The sequence below is a fragment of the Atractosteus spatula genome, chromosome 1 (assembly GCF_055471065.1).
Source record: "Atractosteus spatula isolate fAtrSpa1 chromosome 1, fAtrSpa1.hap1, whole genome shotgun sequence".
In the NCBI taxonomy this organism is placed as follows: domain Eukaryota; kingdom Metazoa; phylum Chordata; class Actinopteri; order Semionotiformes; family Lepisosteidae; genus Atractosteus; species Atractosteus spatula.
In genome coordinates, this window is record NC_142706.1 from 40,078,865 (window position 1) to 40,100,530 (window position 21,666).

Consider the following 21,666-nt stretch of genomic DNA (forward strand, 5'->3'; position numbering starts at 1 on the left):
CAAAGCAGAAGAAGTGTTTGTGTACCTTAAAGAGTCAGGGTTTCTTCAGCCAAGAGTAAGATATGCCACTCAAGAGCTAATGGTGAACAGAGTGAGCCAGCTGGGACTATAATCAGGTGGAAGAGCATCCCCTTTTTCTGCATTCAGCACTTGCTGGGAGTCTGCTCGAAATGCCCACAAAGACAGTTAAGATTACGATTTTTGTTTTTATTTAACTGGCAACCTAAACCAGGGCAATTTACTTAAAAAGCACTTATAGTTTGTACAATAAAGTATCTTTTTCATGATGAGCTAATTTGGTCTAAGGTTTTATTTGAAATCACAGGGCACGTCATAAAGCATAGGGTATTGAAATGAGAAATCATTGTACAGTGTAACTGACGAAACAAGTAATTCAGTGGATGTAGAGCAAGGCAAGGGGAAGTAAAATGAATAAGTGGCTCTGGCAGTGAAAGGACTCGCTCAGAGCACAGGTGGGCCCAGAAATCGCCAGTTCAAGCGTGGGTGTTGTCACCAGCTGACTGTGACCAACACTGTTTGGCAAAGCACTGCCAGTGACGGGTGGGCATTAGTCAGCCATGATCTGCTATTCTTGATGTCTGGCAAAACAAGCTCTCCCATGACTGCCCTTCTGGAAGTGAAAGATGCGTATCTGGTGATTCACGTTCTTCCTCTGCAGTACTGTGGTCTTAAACAATTGACAGTTCCAGTTTGGGTGGACCCACAATTTAATAAAACGTGAAGCGGGCATGTTTCAGAGTTTTTAATTATTGCGTCTGTGTGGTTTCTAAATACAAGGTATTTAATTTATTGAAAAGTAGGTTTACTGAACAACGTGAGTATTAATAAGCTCCCTTCGCAAATCTGACTGAGATTGTGTTTTGTTGCCTGGATGAGCTTGGCTTAACCAGAGGTTTACTTTCCATCCTGGTTAAGGGACATGAAAGGGATCATTCTGTGTTTTACTGTCTTGAACATTGAGTTGTTCAGTTCTTGTGCGCTCTTGTGAGTAGCGGTATCAATGATATCCTAATTCTTCTCATCTTGACTTTGGCAGGAGCAGAATGTGGTTGGCATCTCCCGGCAGGCAGGTGCTGTACAGCCGACACTACCAGGCCCAGGCAGTGTGGCGCCTGTGCCGAGCACCAATCCAGGGGCACCTGGTTACCTAGGCAACCAGCAGCAGGCAGCCATGATGAAGCAAATGATGATAGAGCAGCAAAAGCAGCAGATTCTGAGGGAACAAAGGCAACAGCAGCAGCAGATGCTGGCAGAACAGGTAAAGTGTACTTCTCAGAGGCATGCCAAGAGTTGGTACTTTAGGAACCTGAAAGGTTTTGTTGAATCAACACATTTAAAGTCTACTTTACTGCTCCTAATAACCATCCAGAGTTATTTCTATGTTAACAATCCATCCTCCCCCTGCCCTCATCCCGTCACTCTCTCTGGCTCACTTTCCTGTTATAAATCACCCTTCTTTGCTAATTCCACAAATCTCACAAGCAGATATCTGCTGCACCCTCTGTTGTTTACATGGATTTTGCCCTTTCTTAATAAGAGTCGATATAACAAGCTGAACTACATTAAACACCAGCAGATGCATCTGCCATGAACAACATAACATCGCATTGCTCGTCCATATCCCATGAGGGCACCCAACCGCCAGTGAAATCCATTGCCCTCACAACATAATTATTTAATTAAACCAATTAGTAGATATGTTTTCTTACACAGGGAAACAATACATTTGGTTAACATTTTAATTAGATAACCAGCATGAAGGAGAAGGCTCTTTCTTAGAATGTCATGATGTGCATTTTTAGTCACAAGGACAAGCAGTAACTATAGAAAGTTCCTCAGTGAAGATGCTGAAGCTAATGAATTATTGTTGTTTTCTGGGGGGGAGGGGTGGAGGATGCTCCTGTGCTTGAATTCATGCCATTGCTCTGAACTCTCTGAAAGAGCAACTGTTGGCATTTTGCAGCAAAGTTTAGTTAAAAATCACAGAAATGCCTCTAGAGCCACAAGAGAACCTCATACCTTAAATGAAAGAGCTTTTCCACTTTAAGACGGTGAGTTTTAAATGTATTCTTCAGATGCTGTGTCTGAGGGGAAGCTGGTAAACCATGGAAATACAATTTCATAGGTATTTTTAAGTGTATTAAGATTTCAGCTGTTTTTTTTTCCTGGAATCTCATCTGTGTTTTCTTTTCCGGTGACTAATAGTGCGAACAAAGCTGTAAAAATCACACACATATTTGATGATTCAGGCATTCTAACCTTTCGTTGTGGGTTGTATATATTTCTCTTTCAGTTACAACAGCAGCACCTACCCCGACAGCTTCCACAGCAGCAGAGAGGCCCCTACCCTGTCCAGCAGTTTAACCAGTTTCAAGGTATGTCCTTGTTGCACTTTTTTACTTTTTCTAGAACTGATACGTACAAATAAAGATAGATGGCAAATGGCATTATAAATTATAGAAATAAAGCTGTGAATCAGTAAGCATTTCTAACTCATATCCACCACTACAGAAGAAAGATCGAGTAGCTATTAAAATTATTCAGAAGCCAAAATTATGGGTGAACAGGGAGTGCCTGTAGTAGATATGTGGCTTATTGAGCTTTATTTTAGTCAACAACAAACCTAGGAGCAACCGAGTACCTGAAGTAGTTGTTAGGATATAATGAACAAATTGATGCTACACGTTTTCTTGCTAATATAGGGACAGTATAAATGCAAAGATTGAGATCTAGAGAGCAAAAATCCTGATGTCAGGTCAAGCTTTTCCCTTTACCATCTACAGTTTCGTATCTTAATAATGTACTTTAATGTCAGATATGACACTGGCTGTTTTGCTACTTGAAAGCTGTAGCTGTAGAAAGGAAGCTGTAACATTACAGGTTATTTTAGTTAAAAAAAACATCATTAACAAACTTGAAAAAAAATTCTTAGTAAGCTGTACCTTTCAATTGTACTATAGTGCTTTTTGTGCAGTGTGGACAACAGCAGCTATTACCAATACTGTATTAATCTTGAATTTGAACAACTTGTTGCAACTCAGGATGGTGATGTTAGGTTTTCTTAGGGTGAGCGTTCATTAGACTTTTTTGCTGACCTAGCGCTGACAGGTTTTCAGATCTAAAAGTCATCAAATCTTCTTTAAAATGTCCCTTTTTTACTTTGCAGAGGCTCTGTAACTGAATGCCACAGTACTGTTGAGCATCAAAACAAAAATGTTCATATACTGTATATTAAAAAATAACAATCTTTATACATAAGTATTTAGATTTATATAATATATTATTGCATTATATTTAGGAGACTTGCAATTATTGATTGTGTTGTCATAATTTGCTAGTTTATACTTTTGTGGATGTCATTTTGCTTGTGTTTTAGCATTTACCATATCGTAACTTGTGGCCTCGCTTTCCGTTTCAAACAGACATTCATAATTCTTGTACATGAGTGCAATAGTGCTACTGGATACTGCCATTTTTTTCATTGAGCAGTTCAACAGTTCCTAGTCCTAGTGTGGCGGAGTTTGTTGAGTTAGCATTGATTCACTCACTGTCACCGTTGAAACTCAGAATGATCTGAGTATGCACCCTTCTCACAAGATTTCACTTTGTGGGGGCTGCTTTTCGCTTCCCATTTTGGAAACGTATACACATCTAAAAATCTTTGGTTCCTCAATTAGTCAGTTCTGAAATCAATTAGTTCCATTCTTACATACAGGCTTTCAATCCATTCAAGCATTCTTTAGGCACTTTACATAAAGATGGCTAATTTTTTTATGACTATTATGCATATTGCTAAATTTATCTCTAGTCATTTGTGTCATAAAATTGCTGGCAATTCTGCATTCAGCTCGCTAGATCAAGCAACAGATTTGCTAAGTTTGCAATTCAGCACCAGCTTCATTGAAGAGTGGAGACTGCGTCCGATGTTACATGCTTTGCAGAGCCTGGACGGCTTTGTTAGAGTTTAAACAAATTTTAATTGCAGAAGAAATGCATGTGATCAAAGTTCTGTTCATGTTCCACAAGTTTCAGAATTTACAGCCTCGTTAGAAACTGTTATTGCTGTAGAGAAATAACCCAGCCATATGTTTTGAGCTGTCAACCCAGTTGTCGGAGATGCCTACTGTATATAAAGTGCAAGTCATAAAATCATCTTTGAAGAAAGTTTCTATCACACAAGAGAAGAAAGGAAAATAATAGCAGAGAACATTGCATCGTTTTCTGCATATATCACTGATAGGGGTAATAAGAACAAAGTGGATGTTCAATTTGCATTGTTATTTATAGTGCAGTATCTATGGAACTATCTAGATTTTTTTCCTTTAAGAAATCTAATTACAGCTCAAATCGGGATAACAACTTCATGGATTCTTCTGTGCCATTTCCAACAAAATGCTCAAAGACCCCCTTACATAGGACAGTTCCATACAAGATACAGTATATTATATGTGCATGTCCAATGAAGTAAGTCTGTCTAAATTCATGCCTGTGTTTTATTGTTGATCTTTTTCACAGTCTGTATTTGCTGTGTTTAATTTATAATTCTTTGTCATTTGTAATGACAGCGAAGGCTATTCACACCCCCACCTAGGAGCAGTAGCACATAGAGTAAGGATCATATGTGATGGCCGACACACCTCTTTGTCAAACAACACTCCTTTATTGATTTGTAGTCATGATCGCTCCAGCACAGTTCCACCTGAGGAACTGTCTGGCTGTGCACCTGTCAAAGCTCACAGCTGTGTGTGTTCTGCTGGCATATGTGCATATAGAGCCACGCAGACAGCACACTTGCATTGGTGTGCGCAGACTTAGGAATGTGTGTGCCTCGTGTCAGGGCATCTTTTTTTACATCCTTTTTTACACAGGAATGTTGTGAAAAACGTGGCAGCTCTGCAGTCTGGGGCAAGGAAAAAAAAAGTCTCGTTTTAGATCTTTGGATTATAAGAACAGATTGCACTTTCGACATCCCTGCAAAAACTGTCTCTTCATTTCTGACAAAACCTATTACTTGGGGCTCCCGGTTGTATTGTTTTAAGGGGAGACTAACAGCTCCTTGCCATCCCCCCAGATGAGGCCCCTGCTTTAAAAGCACAGCTGAAATCTCCAGTCCATATTCTTGTCTGTCCTCATGGTCGTCTTCTCATTGATTTACTGAGTTGCAGAGTGAAGAGCTATGAAAAAAAATGACAAGATAAAAAAAGTTAAATATTACTATAAGTTGATTCCTCCAGAAATGCTATAACAATCCCCACGTAATAGAGAGGATTTTTACATTGATTTACAGTGTGGGTTTTCCCAGATAGACTCTTATTCAGTGCTACTCAATTTCATTTGACTGAACTTTTTTTTTTGCCATGCTTGAGTTTTACCAGGATTTTCAGGGGTATCAAATTTAATTTTAGCAGTACGTACTTTGAGTTAAGTTAGGAGCTTTGTGAAGAGGGCTTATAATCGCGGTAATTACATTGACGTTATAAGTTATCATAATCAGCAACATCTGTTATCAGGGACATTTCCTTCTGCCTACTCAGTAGCTCTCCATATCTGTTTAATTGTGTTTAAAGGAAATGCAAGTTAGGGCCACTATGGAATACTGTCACATGTCTTGAATTAAAAAAATGTTAATCGTAATTCAATCTTGATTAAATTGAGACCACAGTCTTCTTGTTTATTACCTATAGTTGAAAAGGGTGCCTAAATGTATTGTGATAGTCTCTACCCTTTCATCTTCAAACATATAAGATGCATTTTTCCTATTGGCTTCAATGTAACTGCTGTAGTGTGCGTGGGATCTTGATCAAGTACCTTCTGACGACATGTACTTTGTCATTGAACAGCTTCTTAGAATCAGTTGCACAAATGTTTTGCATGCTCTCGTTACTCATTTCAGTCTTATGGTTTCCGCTGCCATCAAGAACATGTGTATCTTGCAGTACTCGGCACTTTCAGTTATGCAGTACTTATGCAATTTGTAATGGAAGTTGGAATTATAAACACCGAAGCAGTCAAATAACATTAATTATATGAAAATAAATTCTAGGACTACTGGGGTTTCAGGGAGAAAACCCATATGAGTCAGTGCATTTTCCATATACTGAGAAACAATGGTATATTACAGACACTGTACTACTTTGTATTGTAACATTTGTATTACCTCTGGCTAACGAATGGCATTCAGCACATTTATGAAAATACAGGGAAGTTATGAAAAGTAATATTAACATTTTGTTTTTTCAAGCTTGAGTGGGCTGCATTAACTTCAGCCTGTCATGGTCACCCTAGTTTAATTCACTGCTACACGTTAACCCTAATGACTTCAGAACTGCAACTGTTTTACAGTCCTAACAGCCTGTGCAATACCCTCTTATTTAATTCACAGCAAATCACTGGAATCTTTGACATTCCAAATTATTGGTAGTTCAGCTGGGGAACATGCCAGTGTTTTCTCCTCCTCTTTGGAGGGTAACTCTCACTTCGGTCTATTGATTATCTTGTCATGTTTCCATGGAAACCATCTTAGCATTAACCCCTGGGGAACCAGCTTTTGTTCACACCATCAACACTTAAATCATATTGGCGCTGCCCGTACTGATTACGAAAGGTAATTTGTAACCTACCAATAGTATGACTGCACTCCTTACAAGAACTGACATGTCCATCTGAAATCTATCACTTTTAGACTTCACTTGTTGCCATGGAAACCTGTACCAGATTTTAAGTTTTCCATTGAGCTGATTCAGAATATTGAAAAATGGAGCTCTCATCAGCTAACGAAAAAGCAATTGCACTGTTGTCATTGATTTTTCTTCTTAGAAAAAGACACATAGATGTACTGCGCTAAGCATGTTGCAGATCTTCAGTGTAAGTTTTTAGTATCACAATACAAGAATATCAATTTTATGCTTTCAAATGCAGCCTTCACAAAACAAGGAATTCCTTTATCCCACATTGAATCAAATTAATGGAATATCGGTTTATGGGCAAGTGTAATTAGTGGTTGTGTACAGAAATGAAGGGGAATTGTTAATTATAGGGGTTTAGGGAGATTGAGGGGATGTAAATTTACAGATTCTGGTAATGTATGTGGATTCCTGTAGGAGTGGTGTGTATTCACTATGGGTTGATGTCTTTTATGTAATGTTATATTTATTTTTAGTGCAATGTTCATATATACTGTTTGTATGTTTTTGTAAGTTTCTAAAAAATCTGACAATAGTGCCGTATTGTATAAATAAGAAAGTAGGTCATGTTCATAATTATCCTAAAGAAGTTGTTTTAATAAGATTACCATTGATTTTTATTTTGAAAATGTAATTAGTGGAGCTGTTTTGTGTTTCTTCAGGTATTTTCATACACAGGCGAACATATCTACAGTAATTCATTCTCTTTTGTAGGCATTAGCACTTTCCTCACATGGTATGAGACAGGCCGTCCTTAGCTTATAATTGAACCCATGCAGTGTAATAGAGAGAGACGGCCCACAATATATTAAATCTCTTTCTTTGGTGTTAAAAGAGAAGCACGCCTCTAGGGAGCCACACAGTATGTTTTTCTTCCTATTTAGATTAATTAAAAAACTTCTTCAGGGACTCACAGTTGACACAAGATTTTCTCCCCATTAAATTTTAACACTTTTTCTGCAACAAATTTTTATGTTTTTATAGTATTGCTGTAAGTATACTGGTGTATATAATTTGGTTATTTAACTGAGACACAACTGGAACATTATTTTTTTCTCAGTAGTCCAGTACAAAGGAGTTACTATAGATGTTTAACCAGCTTACCCGGTATACAGTAGTTGCACCATACAGTCTGGGCAGCATTTGACCATGTACATCCAGCAGTGAGTCCTTATCATGTGCTCACCGTGTTTTGCTGCACTTCTTTCTGTTGGTATGCTCCCTTGTTGGTCTCTGTCTTATATCATGAACGCTGACATGAAGGCATGGATCAAAGGCAGCGTCAATCACAGTGTCAGGGGAGTTCTGTTGGCTGTAGAAAGCTGGCAGCTAACATCCAGTAGTGTGTCTAAGAATTAATATCCTGCTGAGAAAATGAAAAGCTTTAAGAGGCCTACTACAAAACAGAACTCACCGGCACTTAAAAGTCTGAGTGGGAGTGGTTATCTTAGGCTACACGGTTAAAAAGATCACATATTGCTACAAATCATTGGCACCTTTGCTTATTTTAGAGGTACTGTAATGTTACGTACTACTTAGGAATTTCCTATAAGAATAAGGCTGATAAGGTTACAGAATTGCTTGTTTTGTGTAAAGCAGGAATTTGATTTTTTCAAATACTCGGTCATTATTTTTGTTGGAAATCAACTCCATTTTGAATTCACCAGTTGTGCGGTTTCCATGTCTCGGCTCATAACTTTGAACCCTGCCACCGCACATGGGAGAAAATGAGGAAGTGTAGTCAGACTCCCCTGATTGGCCCACCTTGGAGCCACCCATCTTTTTACACATGAAAGGCAACACAAGCCATTCTGGAGGTTCCCGAGTAGCTCGGCGACTCCTGGCCAGCTAATCCCACGTGCTTCTTTTCATGGCTGCTGATTGTGAACTTTATTGTGGGGAATCCTGGTCAGAGTCCCTTGTCAACACGACCCAGGGATCATAGATGGATCGAAAAAGCTTAACTTGCTCTCAGGGGAGCCTCTTTCTTACACATTTCTTTTTTTTTAAGTTATTGTCACTTTATGGAAGAACCTTTATGCAAAAACAATCAGAAGAAGTGAACTTTTTAATGATATGAAACAAAGCTGGAGTGCCCACTTTGTATCTCTGTATTAGATCAGTCAGGCACATCCTGTGATTGTGATTCTACCTGAAAAAGTCTTGAAAGATTAAAATACATTTACAGAAATAGCCCAATTAACTGGACATGAGTATGGACAAAGAGTAAAATATATGTTGTTTTTTGTATGTGCTTGTGTTGCAGGACCGACACAGGAAATGGCAGCGAGAAACCAGGCTCTTCAGAATATCCGGAATGCCCGATTGCTTCAGCAGCAGCAAAGTCAGGGCATGCTCCAGATGGCATCTGTCCAAAACTCTGGTTCAATGCCGGCAACGGTGGCGCAGTCTGAGATGAACATGGCATATAGCAACGCGCCGAGCAGCCAGCAGGGCATGTACAGTATGAATCCTGCAATGAACCAAATGTTGCAGCACCCAAACCAAAGCAGCATGAATATGTCCCACAACCCTTCACAGGGCCAGAGACAACCCAGTGCTGGACAAGGGGTTGGCATGGTCGGGGGTTATGGACAAACCATGCTGATAAACTCCGCCATGTCCCATCAGCAAATGAAAGGACCACCTGTTGGGCAAGCCATGCCCAAGGCCCAAGCACAGAGACTCCAGGGGATGATGGGAAGTGCTGCCCAGGGGGCCCAGGGCTGGCAGCAACAACAGCCAGGCCTACAGGGCATAGCTGCACGGACTAGTGGGGAAATGGTGGCCTTCAACAATAACTCAGCTTATGCCATGCAGCCTGGCCAACCGCGGATGACCAAACAACACTTTCCTCAAGGAATGAACCAGCCTATTGTGGATCCCAGAGCCATGAACCCTGCAATGAGTGGGCAGATGATGCCTCACATGTCTGGGCAACCAAGGACCAACCAGCCACGGCCCATGGTCATGGCTGGAATGACCCAGGGTGTTCCCAATATGACTCCTTTTAGCCAAGGCCCTGGGCAGCAGATGGCAGGTGGTGGTGGCTCTTATGTACAGGGCAGTCAGCCACCCGGCTACCAGCGGACATCGAGTCAGGACTTGTCTTACAGTTATACCAGCCAGTCAGCAGGAGGGGGATCTTTTAATTTACCAGACGGAGCAGACCTGGACTCTACAGATGGCTGGATGGACGAGTTCTTTCCTAGTCAATAGCAAAAAAAAAAGGCCCCAACTTTACATGGACTGTAAGTGAACATTAGTTGAGGAAAAAGAAAGAGGACAATTAAACCTTGCTTTTTTGGAAAGCATTAATGAGCTGATAAAGGCCTCATTTTTTGCATCACCTGTTTGGGCTGACAGATTATTTTTAAAAAAGTATCACGGCTTTTGTGAACTGGGTCGGTTTGGTAGTCACTCTAAAACTGTGCAGTTCTATGGGAGTGTGTTTTATTTTTTTAATTTTTAGAAATTACATACTTTCCCCCTTTTTTTAAGAAAAAGATTATTTACCCTTCTGACTTCTTAGCTCAGTATCTTAAGTGTGTGCAGATTTGGTTATTTCTGTCAATGGATTTAAGACTTTTGTATGTTTAGAAAATAAATTCCACAGTAATATTGCAAAATCTCCACATTACACACGAGAGTGGGTGTAAGGAACATGAAGAGGTTAAAAAAAGAAAAAAAACAAAAAAATGCTAAAATTATTTTTAGATTTAGGGGTTTATAATTTCTTACCAATTTGCAGTCTCTTCTGTTACAATTTTTTGTGCCACTTAACAATTCCTTGCAGGAATCCTAACAAGATTTTGGTTTGGAGTGGTGTCAAAATGTAAAATCTTTCAAATAAGATTTTGACCAAAAGATAAGATATTAACCAGATTTGCTGTGCTGTGCAGTAGTTCATAGCCAATAATATTCATTGTAAATGATATGAGTTGTGGAAAACATCCCTATGACCTATTTATTATGTATTCTAACCAAAATTTTATCTTTGAAAGGCTTGCATTTCCTCTGTATTTGTCTGTTTTTATACTGTGAAAAACAACAACAAAGCAATCATATTTCTTTGTCTAGTGTCCGAGCCAACGCAGTAGGTGTGGGCTGTTGCTGGGCAACCAGTGTGAGAGGCATCTACTGGGCTGAGTTTCTACATCATACTGTGAGAGAACTGGCAGCTACCAATAGTTCTGTTTGGATGGAAAGAAATGTTAAATGTCAGCTAAGATGATTACATTACAAAGCTTTATCTGCTAGAAATGAAGAACAAAACAGAGTTAAATGAATGTACTGTCCACCTTAAGTGAATTTTCTCATGATTGATAGTAAATAAATTATCCTGAACCCGAAATACCCAATGCCGATTGTATAAAAATAACTTTTTAAAGATACAACACTACTTATTAAGTCGCATCAGTGTCTTATTTAGATTGGATGCGAAAAAAAAGTTCTAAAAATCACTGACTTTGCAATGTAACATTGAACTAGAAACACTTCAGCTATCTCATTAATTTAAACTGCTGTTTTTGCTCCAAATTCAGTTTTCACTTTTGTAAAACTCTCAAACTATAATTGAGTTCAATTTGACAATGTTCTTAGTTATTCTACAATTCATAGTAGATCCATGCCATAAGGTAATGACTAGGTGAATTACTTTTACAATTATTATACATTTTATTTGATTAATGTGGAATTACATTAGTACATTTTAACTTTAATAATTGGAGGTGGTCGTGCTGTAATGGGGGACCCAGTCAGTACTTCTACAATGTGAATGGTATCATTTTGCCACTCTTTTTCACAGAGAAGTCAAGAACTGAAACACAGTTTTTCAGATCCATGTTACAATGCAGAGCATTATTTCCAGGGTCTGCTGGAACACTGTTAGATACAACAAAGCCTTTGCTGTCCATGCTGTACAGAAGCACAGGAGATACATTTTTATTACTTTAGCAATATTAAAATAAAATTGCAAGACTGGTCATTTTAAACTAGCAGTGGTGTCTGCCTACAAGTCTTGGAGGCAAACTTGAATAGAGTAAAATAGTCACAAAAACTACATTTAAAGGAATACATTTCATAGTGCCATAGATAAATGTGTATTACTCATTACAGACTGCACAACATAGTGTTAAAATACTGCTGTTGAGGTTAATTTTTATAACACTTCATATCGTATTAGAAAAACATCTACACTGTGATCAATCTGATATGGTAAAGGGTGCAATTTTTTAGTGTTAGTCATAGGGTGGAAAGCAACGCCGAAAAAGCCAATATACAGGAAAACATGGAGTAAAAATGGAGGTTACTCTCTTTGTGTGAGTCAGCAATCTGTACTACTGAGAAATCATGGGGAGACAGTACATAATTTACTATTTTAATATTATTTTCCTTTCTTCGTTAAATGAGGTTGGTTTCAAAATTAAATATTTTATGGTTCAATGAAGTCCTGTAGTCTTGAACACATTTTGCAATATGCATAGAAATCAATTATAAATAAAGATTGACTATTTTGTAGAACTTCTGTCTACTCTAATTACTGCTACAAGCCTTCAAGGCATGCTGTCCATAAGAGGGCACATGGCTGTTATATTTCTAAATCTGCCTTCGAAGGTTTGTTTCCTGTCACTTCAGCATCACATTGGTTATTGCGCAAACTGGTGTTAAATAAAGGCATCGTATAACAGCCTTTTTTTAGTATTAAGGGATTATTTGGTAGGTATTTCTCAAGTTCAGGCTGGGTTTATAATGATATAAATAATTCTAATTATATAATTATGTAAACCTGGGCTGGTAATATTATTTTTCTGTGACCAAAGCACCATTTCATGAAGCTTAGCTGTTCAGTTTTGTATAAGCTGACCTTGTATGTACTAAAGCCATTTTCGTCTTTCATAATACTGATGGCCACCCTGCTTTCTTTAGTCTTCCTCTAACTGTTTGGTCTGATTGTGCAGTTCCTGGTGCTTCCTGAAGTTGACTAGATCTGGTGCGTCCAATCCCAGCCCTGGAGTGCCTATGTGTCTGCAGGTTTTAATACGTTTCTTTAACGCACCAGCACCTGAAGTTGTTCAATTAAGCCAGTCATACACTGGTTGAGGTTGTAAACTGGAATTAAATGAAAACCAGCTCAATCAGACACACTGGCCCTCCAGACACCAGGACTGGATACAACTGAATTAGATAGCTTTTGAATGTAACCCTTTAGGAATATAGGATTTTCTTATCAGGACAGCCTGGAATTTAAAACCAGGAGTATTCCATCTGCTACAGTATGGATTCATATCCGAGAATACAACTGAATTTAACTCATGAAGGTTTATCTCTGAACTCTTTCTTGTTTTCTTCATAAGCGGTATCATTTTAACTAAAATTATCAGCATTAAAAATATAGCTTTTCCTTACATGGATGATATGTGCTAAAGCACATTAGTATAAGGAGAGAGGGCACCTATTACTACTTATAGGTGGCACCTATTACTTCTGATCAGTGTTATAGTATACAGTACCAGTCCATTTCTCGGTCACCAAATTAAAAGTACAGTCAAAAGAAACAGTTCTGAAAGCTTTGGTGAATTCATTACTTTAGCTTTTGTTTGATAGGGAGCTCATTTATCAAGAAGACTAAGGCTATTTAATGAGAGATTGGAAGTGAAAAGACTTCTACTGTGGAAATATAGGTTAAATAAAACAAATGCCACCATCATACCAAAGAGAAACACAGTAGGTCTGGTTGTCGTCATGTGTTCCAAAGCCCAGGTCAAGACTCTTTTCTCCCTCATGAAGATTATAAAAAATTCACATTTCAAGTTATGGTCCCATAGTACCACTGTTCTCATTTATGAGGGTGTAAAATAGTAAGTTATCTTTCACTATTTTTTATGGGAACGTAGTTTTAAAATGAGAAAAGATGGCAGTGGGAAAGTACTTAAATCAAGTTCTTGTCTTGACTGAACCAATACTAGCAGTGTTTGTTTTTTTCAGTTAAAAAACACTGAAGAGAAAATGGCTTTCCTAACACAGATATTCTTCACTGGGTAGGGATGCTGGGGTAACAAGGGGGTGATTCAGGGTGAATTAGGCCTACTGTATCTTCAGTCTTGTTTTCATGTAAAATTTACAGTCATGTTTCCTGTTTTTTTATTGTATCTGGTCTGCTTCTGTCTGCCACAGCAGACTGCCAGTTTCGATTGTGAAGCATCTCTGTCATCATTGTTATTGGTCGAGGAATGTTTCTGTTGCTGTAAGTGTGTAGGGTGGCAAAACTGCATATTTAAAAACTGCAGATGAAATGCAAGCCTACCAAAAAAAATAAAACTTCAGTATCTGATGGCGTTGCAGGCAACTGACGTACAGCTCAGTCCTTGAAGAACAGGTTGTGTTGTCCTTGAAAGCTTCCTCCAAATATTGTGTATCCGGGACCAAGTAAAGTAGAAATTGTTTTTCATGTTTTTTTTTTGTTGTTCTTGTTTTGTTTTCCTTTTTTGTACTCTGGTGCTGACGTACATGTGATGTTGATGAAAAAAATTTAAAAAGATAATGGTTCTTTGTAAATATGTTTTTACAAGTTGGAATACATCAGATAATACTGGTTCTACTATCTGTAAAGAAATTACTGTTTGTTTAAAATAGAGAAGTATTTTTATTTCATTTTTCCACTTTTAAATTCATCAGAGCTATGCCATTGCACTTCAGACAATGTCTTACTACTAATTTGTACTGTAAACCTCTTCTAATTTTTATTTTGGAGTTGTTTTTCTAGTTTGAGATTTTACTCTGTACCTTAAGCAGTGCTTATTTCTTTTTATCTTGTACAGAATTCGGAAATGTTAATGCAAGAGGATTACAGAAACGTCTTTTTTTTTCCAGAAAATAATAAAAAGGAGAGAATGTTATCTCGGTGATCATATTAAATGAACTCTTAACACAATCTTGCAGTCTTTCTTCCAAAAAGTTTCATTTATCTGTCATAGCTATTCTTGTATGTCATCTATACCACATCCATTCTGTACTTCATCTGTTACCTGCTGTTTTGTAAAAAAAAGTATATATGAAATTTTCATAAAAGCAGAAATACTGAATTTTGAGATGCCGTGTGTTTTCCACAACTTTCTTTTGTTTGTTTTTTTGCTTGGCTTACTTACTGAAGTAATTTTTACTGCATATCATAGCCTATTATCTACCTCACAAAATGTTCAGTGAGATGTCATACAATTGAGGTTTATTTCATATTGCATCTTATTTTAATATGAGGTAAGGGTTAAAATGAAATCACAGTATATGGCTGGTTATCTGACTACTGCCCTTGAGGTAAGTGGACTTTACTAAGGGATTGGATGAGGTCAGGGGAGGTTGTGTGCCTTAAAAAGGTGCTTAAGGGGCTTCCTGTCTGGCTCGGGTGGTGCTTGCCTGAGTGCAGGTTGTGCTGTACGAACACGGGTTTGGGTCTGGATCATTTCTCTAAACTGACTGTGACAAGGGTTCCTTATGCAGCAGCGCTGAGCATCACCAAGAGTGGGGTTAGTCAGCCAGGGCTTTCTTGGCTGTCTGTGACACACCAGCCCCTGTGGCCTCACAGGTGCTTACAGGTTTGTGGAGCTGTTGGTGAGGGACACGCCTCTCCGGTACAAGGCTGTATACCTTGGGATGTTTTCGAAGACAAGTGGCTTGAAGTTGAGCAGGTCAGAGTTTGCTTAGACTTCATTCTTCTCAAAGTGTGGTTGAACAGTTCAACCACAATTCCAGATCAGGTGAGTATAACAAATCTTTTTGTTTTAAAAAAAAGGGCTTAATATAGGCATAGAACTCATGCCTTTATGTCTTCATCCCCCCCCCCAGTGCATGGCTGGACACCTCAAACAATTAGCTATTCCAGATCAGGTGCGTAAAACACAATTTTATTTTAAAACTCAATGTACAACAATTCTGAGTATTCAGTAACTGTGTTTAATGCACAGAGATGAAATTCAGTGTTATTCTGAAGACGTCTTACTGTTAGAAGGCAACACTTTTGATTGTGGAATGTTTGCATTCTCGCTACATTCCAGTTACTTAAACATTATGGCTTATTGGGGTTAATACAAGCATGTGATTAGAGCTGCCATTGTGTAGACACTTTAGATATTATTTGATAACTTATTGTATTGGTGTGGCAGAGTACCATAAGTGACAACAGGCACTGAGGAGGCTGCTTCCTTCTTTGAACTTTATTCACCAAGTCCACATCCTTTATTCACCATCTAAGCAGCACAGTAAATATAACTTTTTTTCTGTTTGAAAAGTATTGTGTTGGAAATGCTTGCTTGCTAACAATGTCAGAAGAATTTACTCCAGAATTTTATGCTTGCGTTTCTTGTCTTTGTGTGGACAGGTACTGTACATACAATTCTATGGAGGTTATCTTTATAGCCCCCTGCTAAATGTTATCATGTCTCCATTATGGAGGCCAATATAATGCAGAACAAATTCCTTTGAATTTGGTAAAATATATACTTATTAAGAAACTAAGACTAATTTAGTTGTAGATTGCAAAATCAGGAGAGCAAGGTGTCAAATTTACTCACAGCTGATAAATACTGGGTTCTTATTGGACCTGTAGAGCCTTCTAGGTGGAGTATACTGTACATGTTCTTCCTGGGTCCACATGAATTTTTTTGCAGGTGCTCTAATGTTTTTCCATAGCCCAAAGACATACTTTTCAAATCTGTGAAAATTATAATTAGTGGATTTGTATTCTCCCCCTGCCCTACAAAGAACTGCGATATTATCTGGGGTGTATTCCTGCCTTGCACCCTGTGCCTGCTTAGTTAGGCTCTGAACTTCCATGTTCCTGTAGGGAGGGTGTATGGATGGTTCCCAAAACCATATTTGTTTCAGGTGTGTGGGGAAGACACTGAAGCACAGTGGTGGTATATGATTTGATTGATCTGATTCATTTTTCACATGACAATTGCCCTCAAAAGCTTTTTTTAGAACTAAGTATTAGGGTTATTTGTGTTACTGGATGTCCTGTACTGCCAAGTAAATATTTCTGTGGACTACAGAATATCTGTCAGCTACAAGAACAGTTAGCATAAATGTTAGTCATTGAAAGAATAATTACAACGATTTGCTGTTTTTTTTATTTGGCACATATTCTCTATGTGATTTTCTTCCTCTCTGCTCAGATGTTGTGCTCTGTGCATTCCGGAGCGCAGACTGAGAATCAACTTCTCCGAGAGGAAGGAATGGAATACGACAAGTGAAGAGAATCACACAGCACTAGTCGGCTTTGAAAATAAAATGCAGGTACTTAAAGCCTACTTATCGTAACACACAGTCAGATATTTATGAATGTTTTAAAGCTGTAAAGTTGCTACTGTGTGATGAAATAAAGTCCATTCCAATCAAGCAATGCAGGGAAATATAAATGAAGTTCAATCAACATAAAAAATGAGGGCAATGCTCTTCAGTCATGTGCCGCCCTTGAGACAAAGACAATGGCATCACCCTCATCTTGAATTGTATATCAGCACTGTATGTTTTACATTGCAAGGAGCACATTGTAAGATTGTTTATATAGGAGAACTAAATCACACTACCTAGGGATATACTGTAGAGGTTCAAAGCCAAAACAATGAATATAAGATGCAAGATTCTAATAATTTTAATAACAAAAATGTGATGGTAACACAGCTGTCTGTAATCCTCTGAAATAGGATGGTGTCTATTTTAAAACAGACAATTCTTTCAATACTCTTCTGTTGTTTCTCCTCAGGGTTTATATAAATATGGTAGTTCAGCTGTCTTCTTGCTTTTCAGACATAGACAATGAGAAAAAGAATTGGTCTGTTACATTTTCCTAAAGCCCTCGCAGAAAAAAAGTGTTTTTAATGTCTTTGTGTGGAGGATGGAGGGTGGCTGTAATGATCATGAATCCCGCTGTTATTTCTGAAGAGGTAAATGAAGAAACTGACTTGGTAAAAGCAAGTACTTTTCTACAAGGAAGCAAAATGTGGACTGACAGTTGCTACAAACAATAGTTAGATGTCAAAGTGCTGAGGGGGCTGCTAAAGATAAAAGCTAGATGTCAAAGTGCTGCCTCTACCCAACACAAGGCATTCCTTGATGATACAAGATTTTATTTGATTTTACAAGAAATATGTTAGAAGAATAAGAGCTTGAAAATGGCACTCTTTATTACACATACTCATCATGTGCTGGGCAGACTAAATCAGCAGACTGACGGTACTCATGAATAAAGAGAACAAGGCACACGAGACCATGTGCTCTGGTTATACAGACAGTCACTCAGTGCTGTAAAATTCCAGTGTGATTGTATTGAAAAGGACCATCCAGTGGATATTATGAAACACAAAGCAAATTCATTATATTTTGACATGGCATACACCTGTCAAATCTCGACCTTACTTACAGTAGGATACTGCTTCTGGCCTTTCTAGCTAATTTTTTTTTGAAAGCTGTTTCCTTCATTTCTTATATTTCCACTATGTAGTCACTTAAGACAAAGTTAATTGTACATTAGCATAGATTAGGCAGACATTTTACAGGTACTAGAAGATCTTAAGATAAACAAATCTGAGATGGTATTCCACAATTGTACTTAAGTTTAAGAAAATCTGCTTGTCATAGATCATAGATACAAGTTGTCCAATTGTCACAGGGGCAGTAATGATTGATTGACAAATTGCAGAAATATAAATATGTGTATAGAAGCTAGCTGCCTATCTGTTGCTCTGTTATCAAGCTGTACAGGAGAATAAAGAAATCACATGTTGTAATACGCCCAGTATTCCCTGACTATGGGAGGTGAAATTATCTTTGAGCTTTATAATTTGCTTACATAGGCAAGTTGTTCTTGGGACCTAATTCTGGATATTGATTTGAAAACGTCTTCATTTGTCATTTTTTCACTCCCCCCCAACCCCAGCTGGTAACAGCATTGGTGTACATTTATTTTCTAGAGTAGACCGTGTGCTGAAGCTGCAAAAAGGCCAACAGTCTTCCAGCTGCCTGCAGTTACAGTAAGTTTGCAACTGGAGGCTTCCTGGAAGGGTGACCTCAAAGACTAACTTGTTTCACCTGATAATAGATAATTTTTTTTAATAAAAATAAAATATTATTTAACTGGGCCTATGTATATAACAGTGTGTTTGGGTCACAGAGGGGAAGAAAAAAGGTACAGAAAAGAAGGATAAAGGAGACTGGGTTTATTGGGTCAAACCCTAATGAAATCCTGTTTACATCAGACAACCAACACAGTGGGCTTGTCACAGACACGTAATTAAAAGCTAGAATTTAAATCAAATTGTGCAATACACTAGTAACACCTAAATGGTAGAGAGATAGTTAGGTATTAGAGAGAGAATTTAGAGAAGAGCATCCACATTCCTTAGCTTAAAGGAGGTTCCTACTCTGACAGGCTAAAAGAACTACTAAACCGTTTTAGCCTTGATCAGAGAAGACGATGGAGGGAGCTAAATCAAGTTCAGAATCCTCAGTCATTTACAATGTTGACCTAAAAGATGTCTTCAAAAATAACTGTGAAACATGAACCATGAAAGAAAACAGAGTTTTAGTACATACTGTAGAAAATGGAATACAGGTGGCACCACTTCACACAAAGGGCTGTCGGTGTCTAGGGCAAGCTACCAGGCCCTGGTCAAACCTGGTACAATTGCGTCTTTCAAAACAAGGGGGCGCTCCGTGGATCCATTAGCTACTAAAAACCCAAAGAGCTAGATGGACCAACCAGCCTCTTATTGGAAGAGTTTCTTATTTTCTTACTTGCTTGCCTTTTACTATGCTCTGCTCATGTCATGTCATTTGCCAAACCGCTTTATAGCATACGGTGTCCCGAGGAGCCGGAGCCTACCTGGCAAGCAACAAGCACAAGGCAGGGTACACCCTGGACGGGGCGCCAGTCCATCGCAGGGCAAGTGCAAGCCAATCACACATGGGGACAATTTGGAGGTAAAGGCTGAGGGGGGAAATTTGGCCCCAAAACAGGGATAACTCCCTACTCTTATCGAGAAATGTCCAGGGATCTTTAATGACCACTGAGAGTCAGGACCTCGGTTTAACATCTCATCCGAAAGACGGTGCCTTTTTACAGTATAGTGTCCCCGTCACTATACTGGGGTATTAGGACCCATAAAGGTGGGTGCCCTCTACTGCTCCCACTAACACCACTTCTAGCAGCAACCATAGTCTCCCATTCAGGTACTGACCAGGCTCAACCCTGCCTAGCTTCAGTGGGTAGCCGGTTGAGAGCTGCAGGGTGATGTGGCTGCTGGCCACTGCTCTGCTCATGCCTTCAGTAATTGGAAATTTCAGTTTTTTTCAAGCAAGTGAATCTGCAGACTAAACAACAGAAGGGATCCGATGGAGACCTGCCACCACTGTTATTTAATGTACTTTAAGTACACAGACACGTCCTATGCAGAGGTAACCCTTTCCCTGCAAGCCTTAGTAACTGGAAAAAACATCCAATTCTCATAATGTTAAGGTAGCTTAATGCCACTTCCCAGGAGCTCCTCATAATATTCTTTTTCTGATATAAGAATTCCCTTCATACAGAGCAGTGGAATTAGTAACAGTAGAGTATATAGTGCTCTTCATTCCAAGAATCTCCAAATACTTACTGTTTGGGAGGGGGTCCACTTTATCAACCACTAGTGTGGCACCCACAAGGGTGACTTATAGCAGCCATCATGCACCAGCTGCCCCACTACACAACTCTTTAGGGGGAAATTCAAGGGGAAAGTCAGGACAGCCAGATTTACAAGCCCAGAGAAAATGTTGCCGGTATCCTGGTTACAGTTACATTTATTACATTTAGGGACCATATACTGTAGTTAGGACCTTTCTTTTCTGGATCAGTAGGAAAGAACAGTCTTCTTGGGCGCTTTACTTAATTTATGGGCTGCTGTATATTGAAGTTTATTTATAGAAACAATATAAACCAGGAAAGGTTACAAAACAACTTCCAAAACTGCTGCAGAAAATCCATCCATCCATTTTCTAACAACTTCTTCCAATTCAAGGGGTGCAAGGCGGGGTTCACCCTGTGTGGGATACCAGGCTTCACAAAAGGAACTTTGAAAGTTCTAGCTAATACAGTAAAACTGAAATACAAGCTTTAGCTTTTCTTCCTTAACTGACAAACAGATTTTATTAACATGGGTGTGGAGTATTTAAATTTTGATAGCGCTAATATACGGGCATTAACTGGTGCTGTTTTTTCATTTGAGGAACCTGCCAGCTACATTGTCAAAAGAACAAATGGGGAATTTGCCTTCAGGAAAACCTGGGCCAATTTTCCCCAGATATTTTTGACTACAGTATATTGTGAATTCACTCACAGACTGTCAAACTACAAATCTCTGGTGTTCTATCTGTGACAATATGTTTGTGTTCCAAAATGAGCTACAATAACCTCTAAGCAAAACCAAATATGTAATACTGATACAGGAACTCTGTTATTACTCAGATACTAAAATAAAAAAGGTTAAATTATCATAGGTGCTACAACAATTCAGTGGCAAGTGATGTTACACAGAAATTATTAAGATTATTTTTTTAAAAAAGCAGTTTCTCTAAGTAGTTTATCCTGGTGAGGCCCTATCTCAGAAGCAGAGGCCTGAGACCCCACTCCCATGCTCTTCCTGGACAGCACTCTCGTCTATCACAGAAAACATGGAACATTTAAGAGTTATCAGTCGCACCAAGCAGTCATGTTTTTTTGGAAGGTGGGAAAAAAAACTGGAACATCACACAAATATTCACATTTATAACATGCAAGCTCCACACAGACAGATACACGAGGCTAGACTTAAAGTCAGGACCCGGGGCTGTAAAGCTGCAGCTCTAACTAACACACCCCCATAATGCATTGGTTCTCACATTCCAGGTTTTAAAAGTGGAGTGTACGTGTGTTTTTGTTTACTTCTTTCTAGCT

General features: G+C 38.7%; 1 protein-coding gene across 1 annotated transcript in view; it reads left to right on the forward strand.

Annotated features, from left to right (window-relative positions):
• maml3 (mastermind-like transcriptional coactivator 3) overlaps positions 1 to 14,637 on the forward strand; it is a 108,028-nt gene extending 93,391 nt beyond the window's left edge. Inside the window, exons 5-7 of the mRNA XM_088920657.1 lie at positions 1,058 to 1,279; positions 2,315 to 2,396; positions 8,971 to 14,637. Of these exons, the coding sequence (XP_088776783.1) occupies positions 1,058 to 1,279; positions 2,315 to 2,396; positions 8,971 to 9,923 (1,257 nt within the window). The 3' untranslated portion in view covers positions 9,924 to 14,637. The remainder of the gene's footprint in view (positions 1 to 1,057; positions 1,280 to 2,314; positions 2,397 to 8,970) is intronic.
• Positions 14,638 to 21,666: the final 7,029 nt, after the last annotated feature.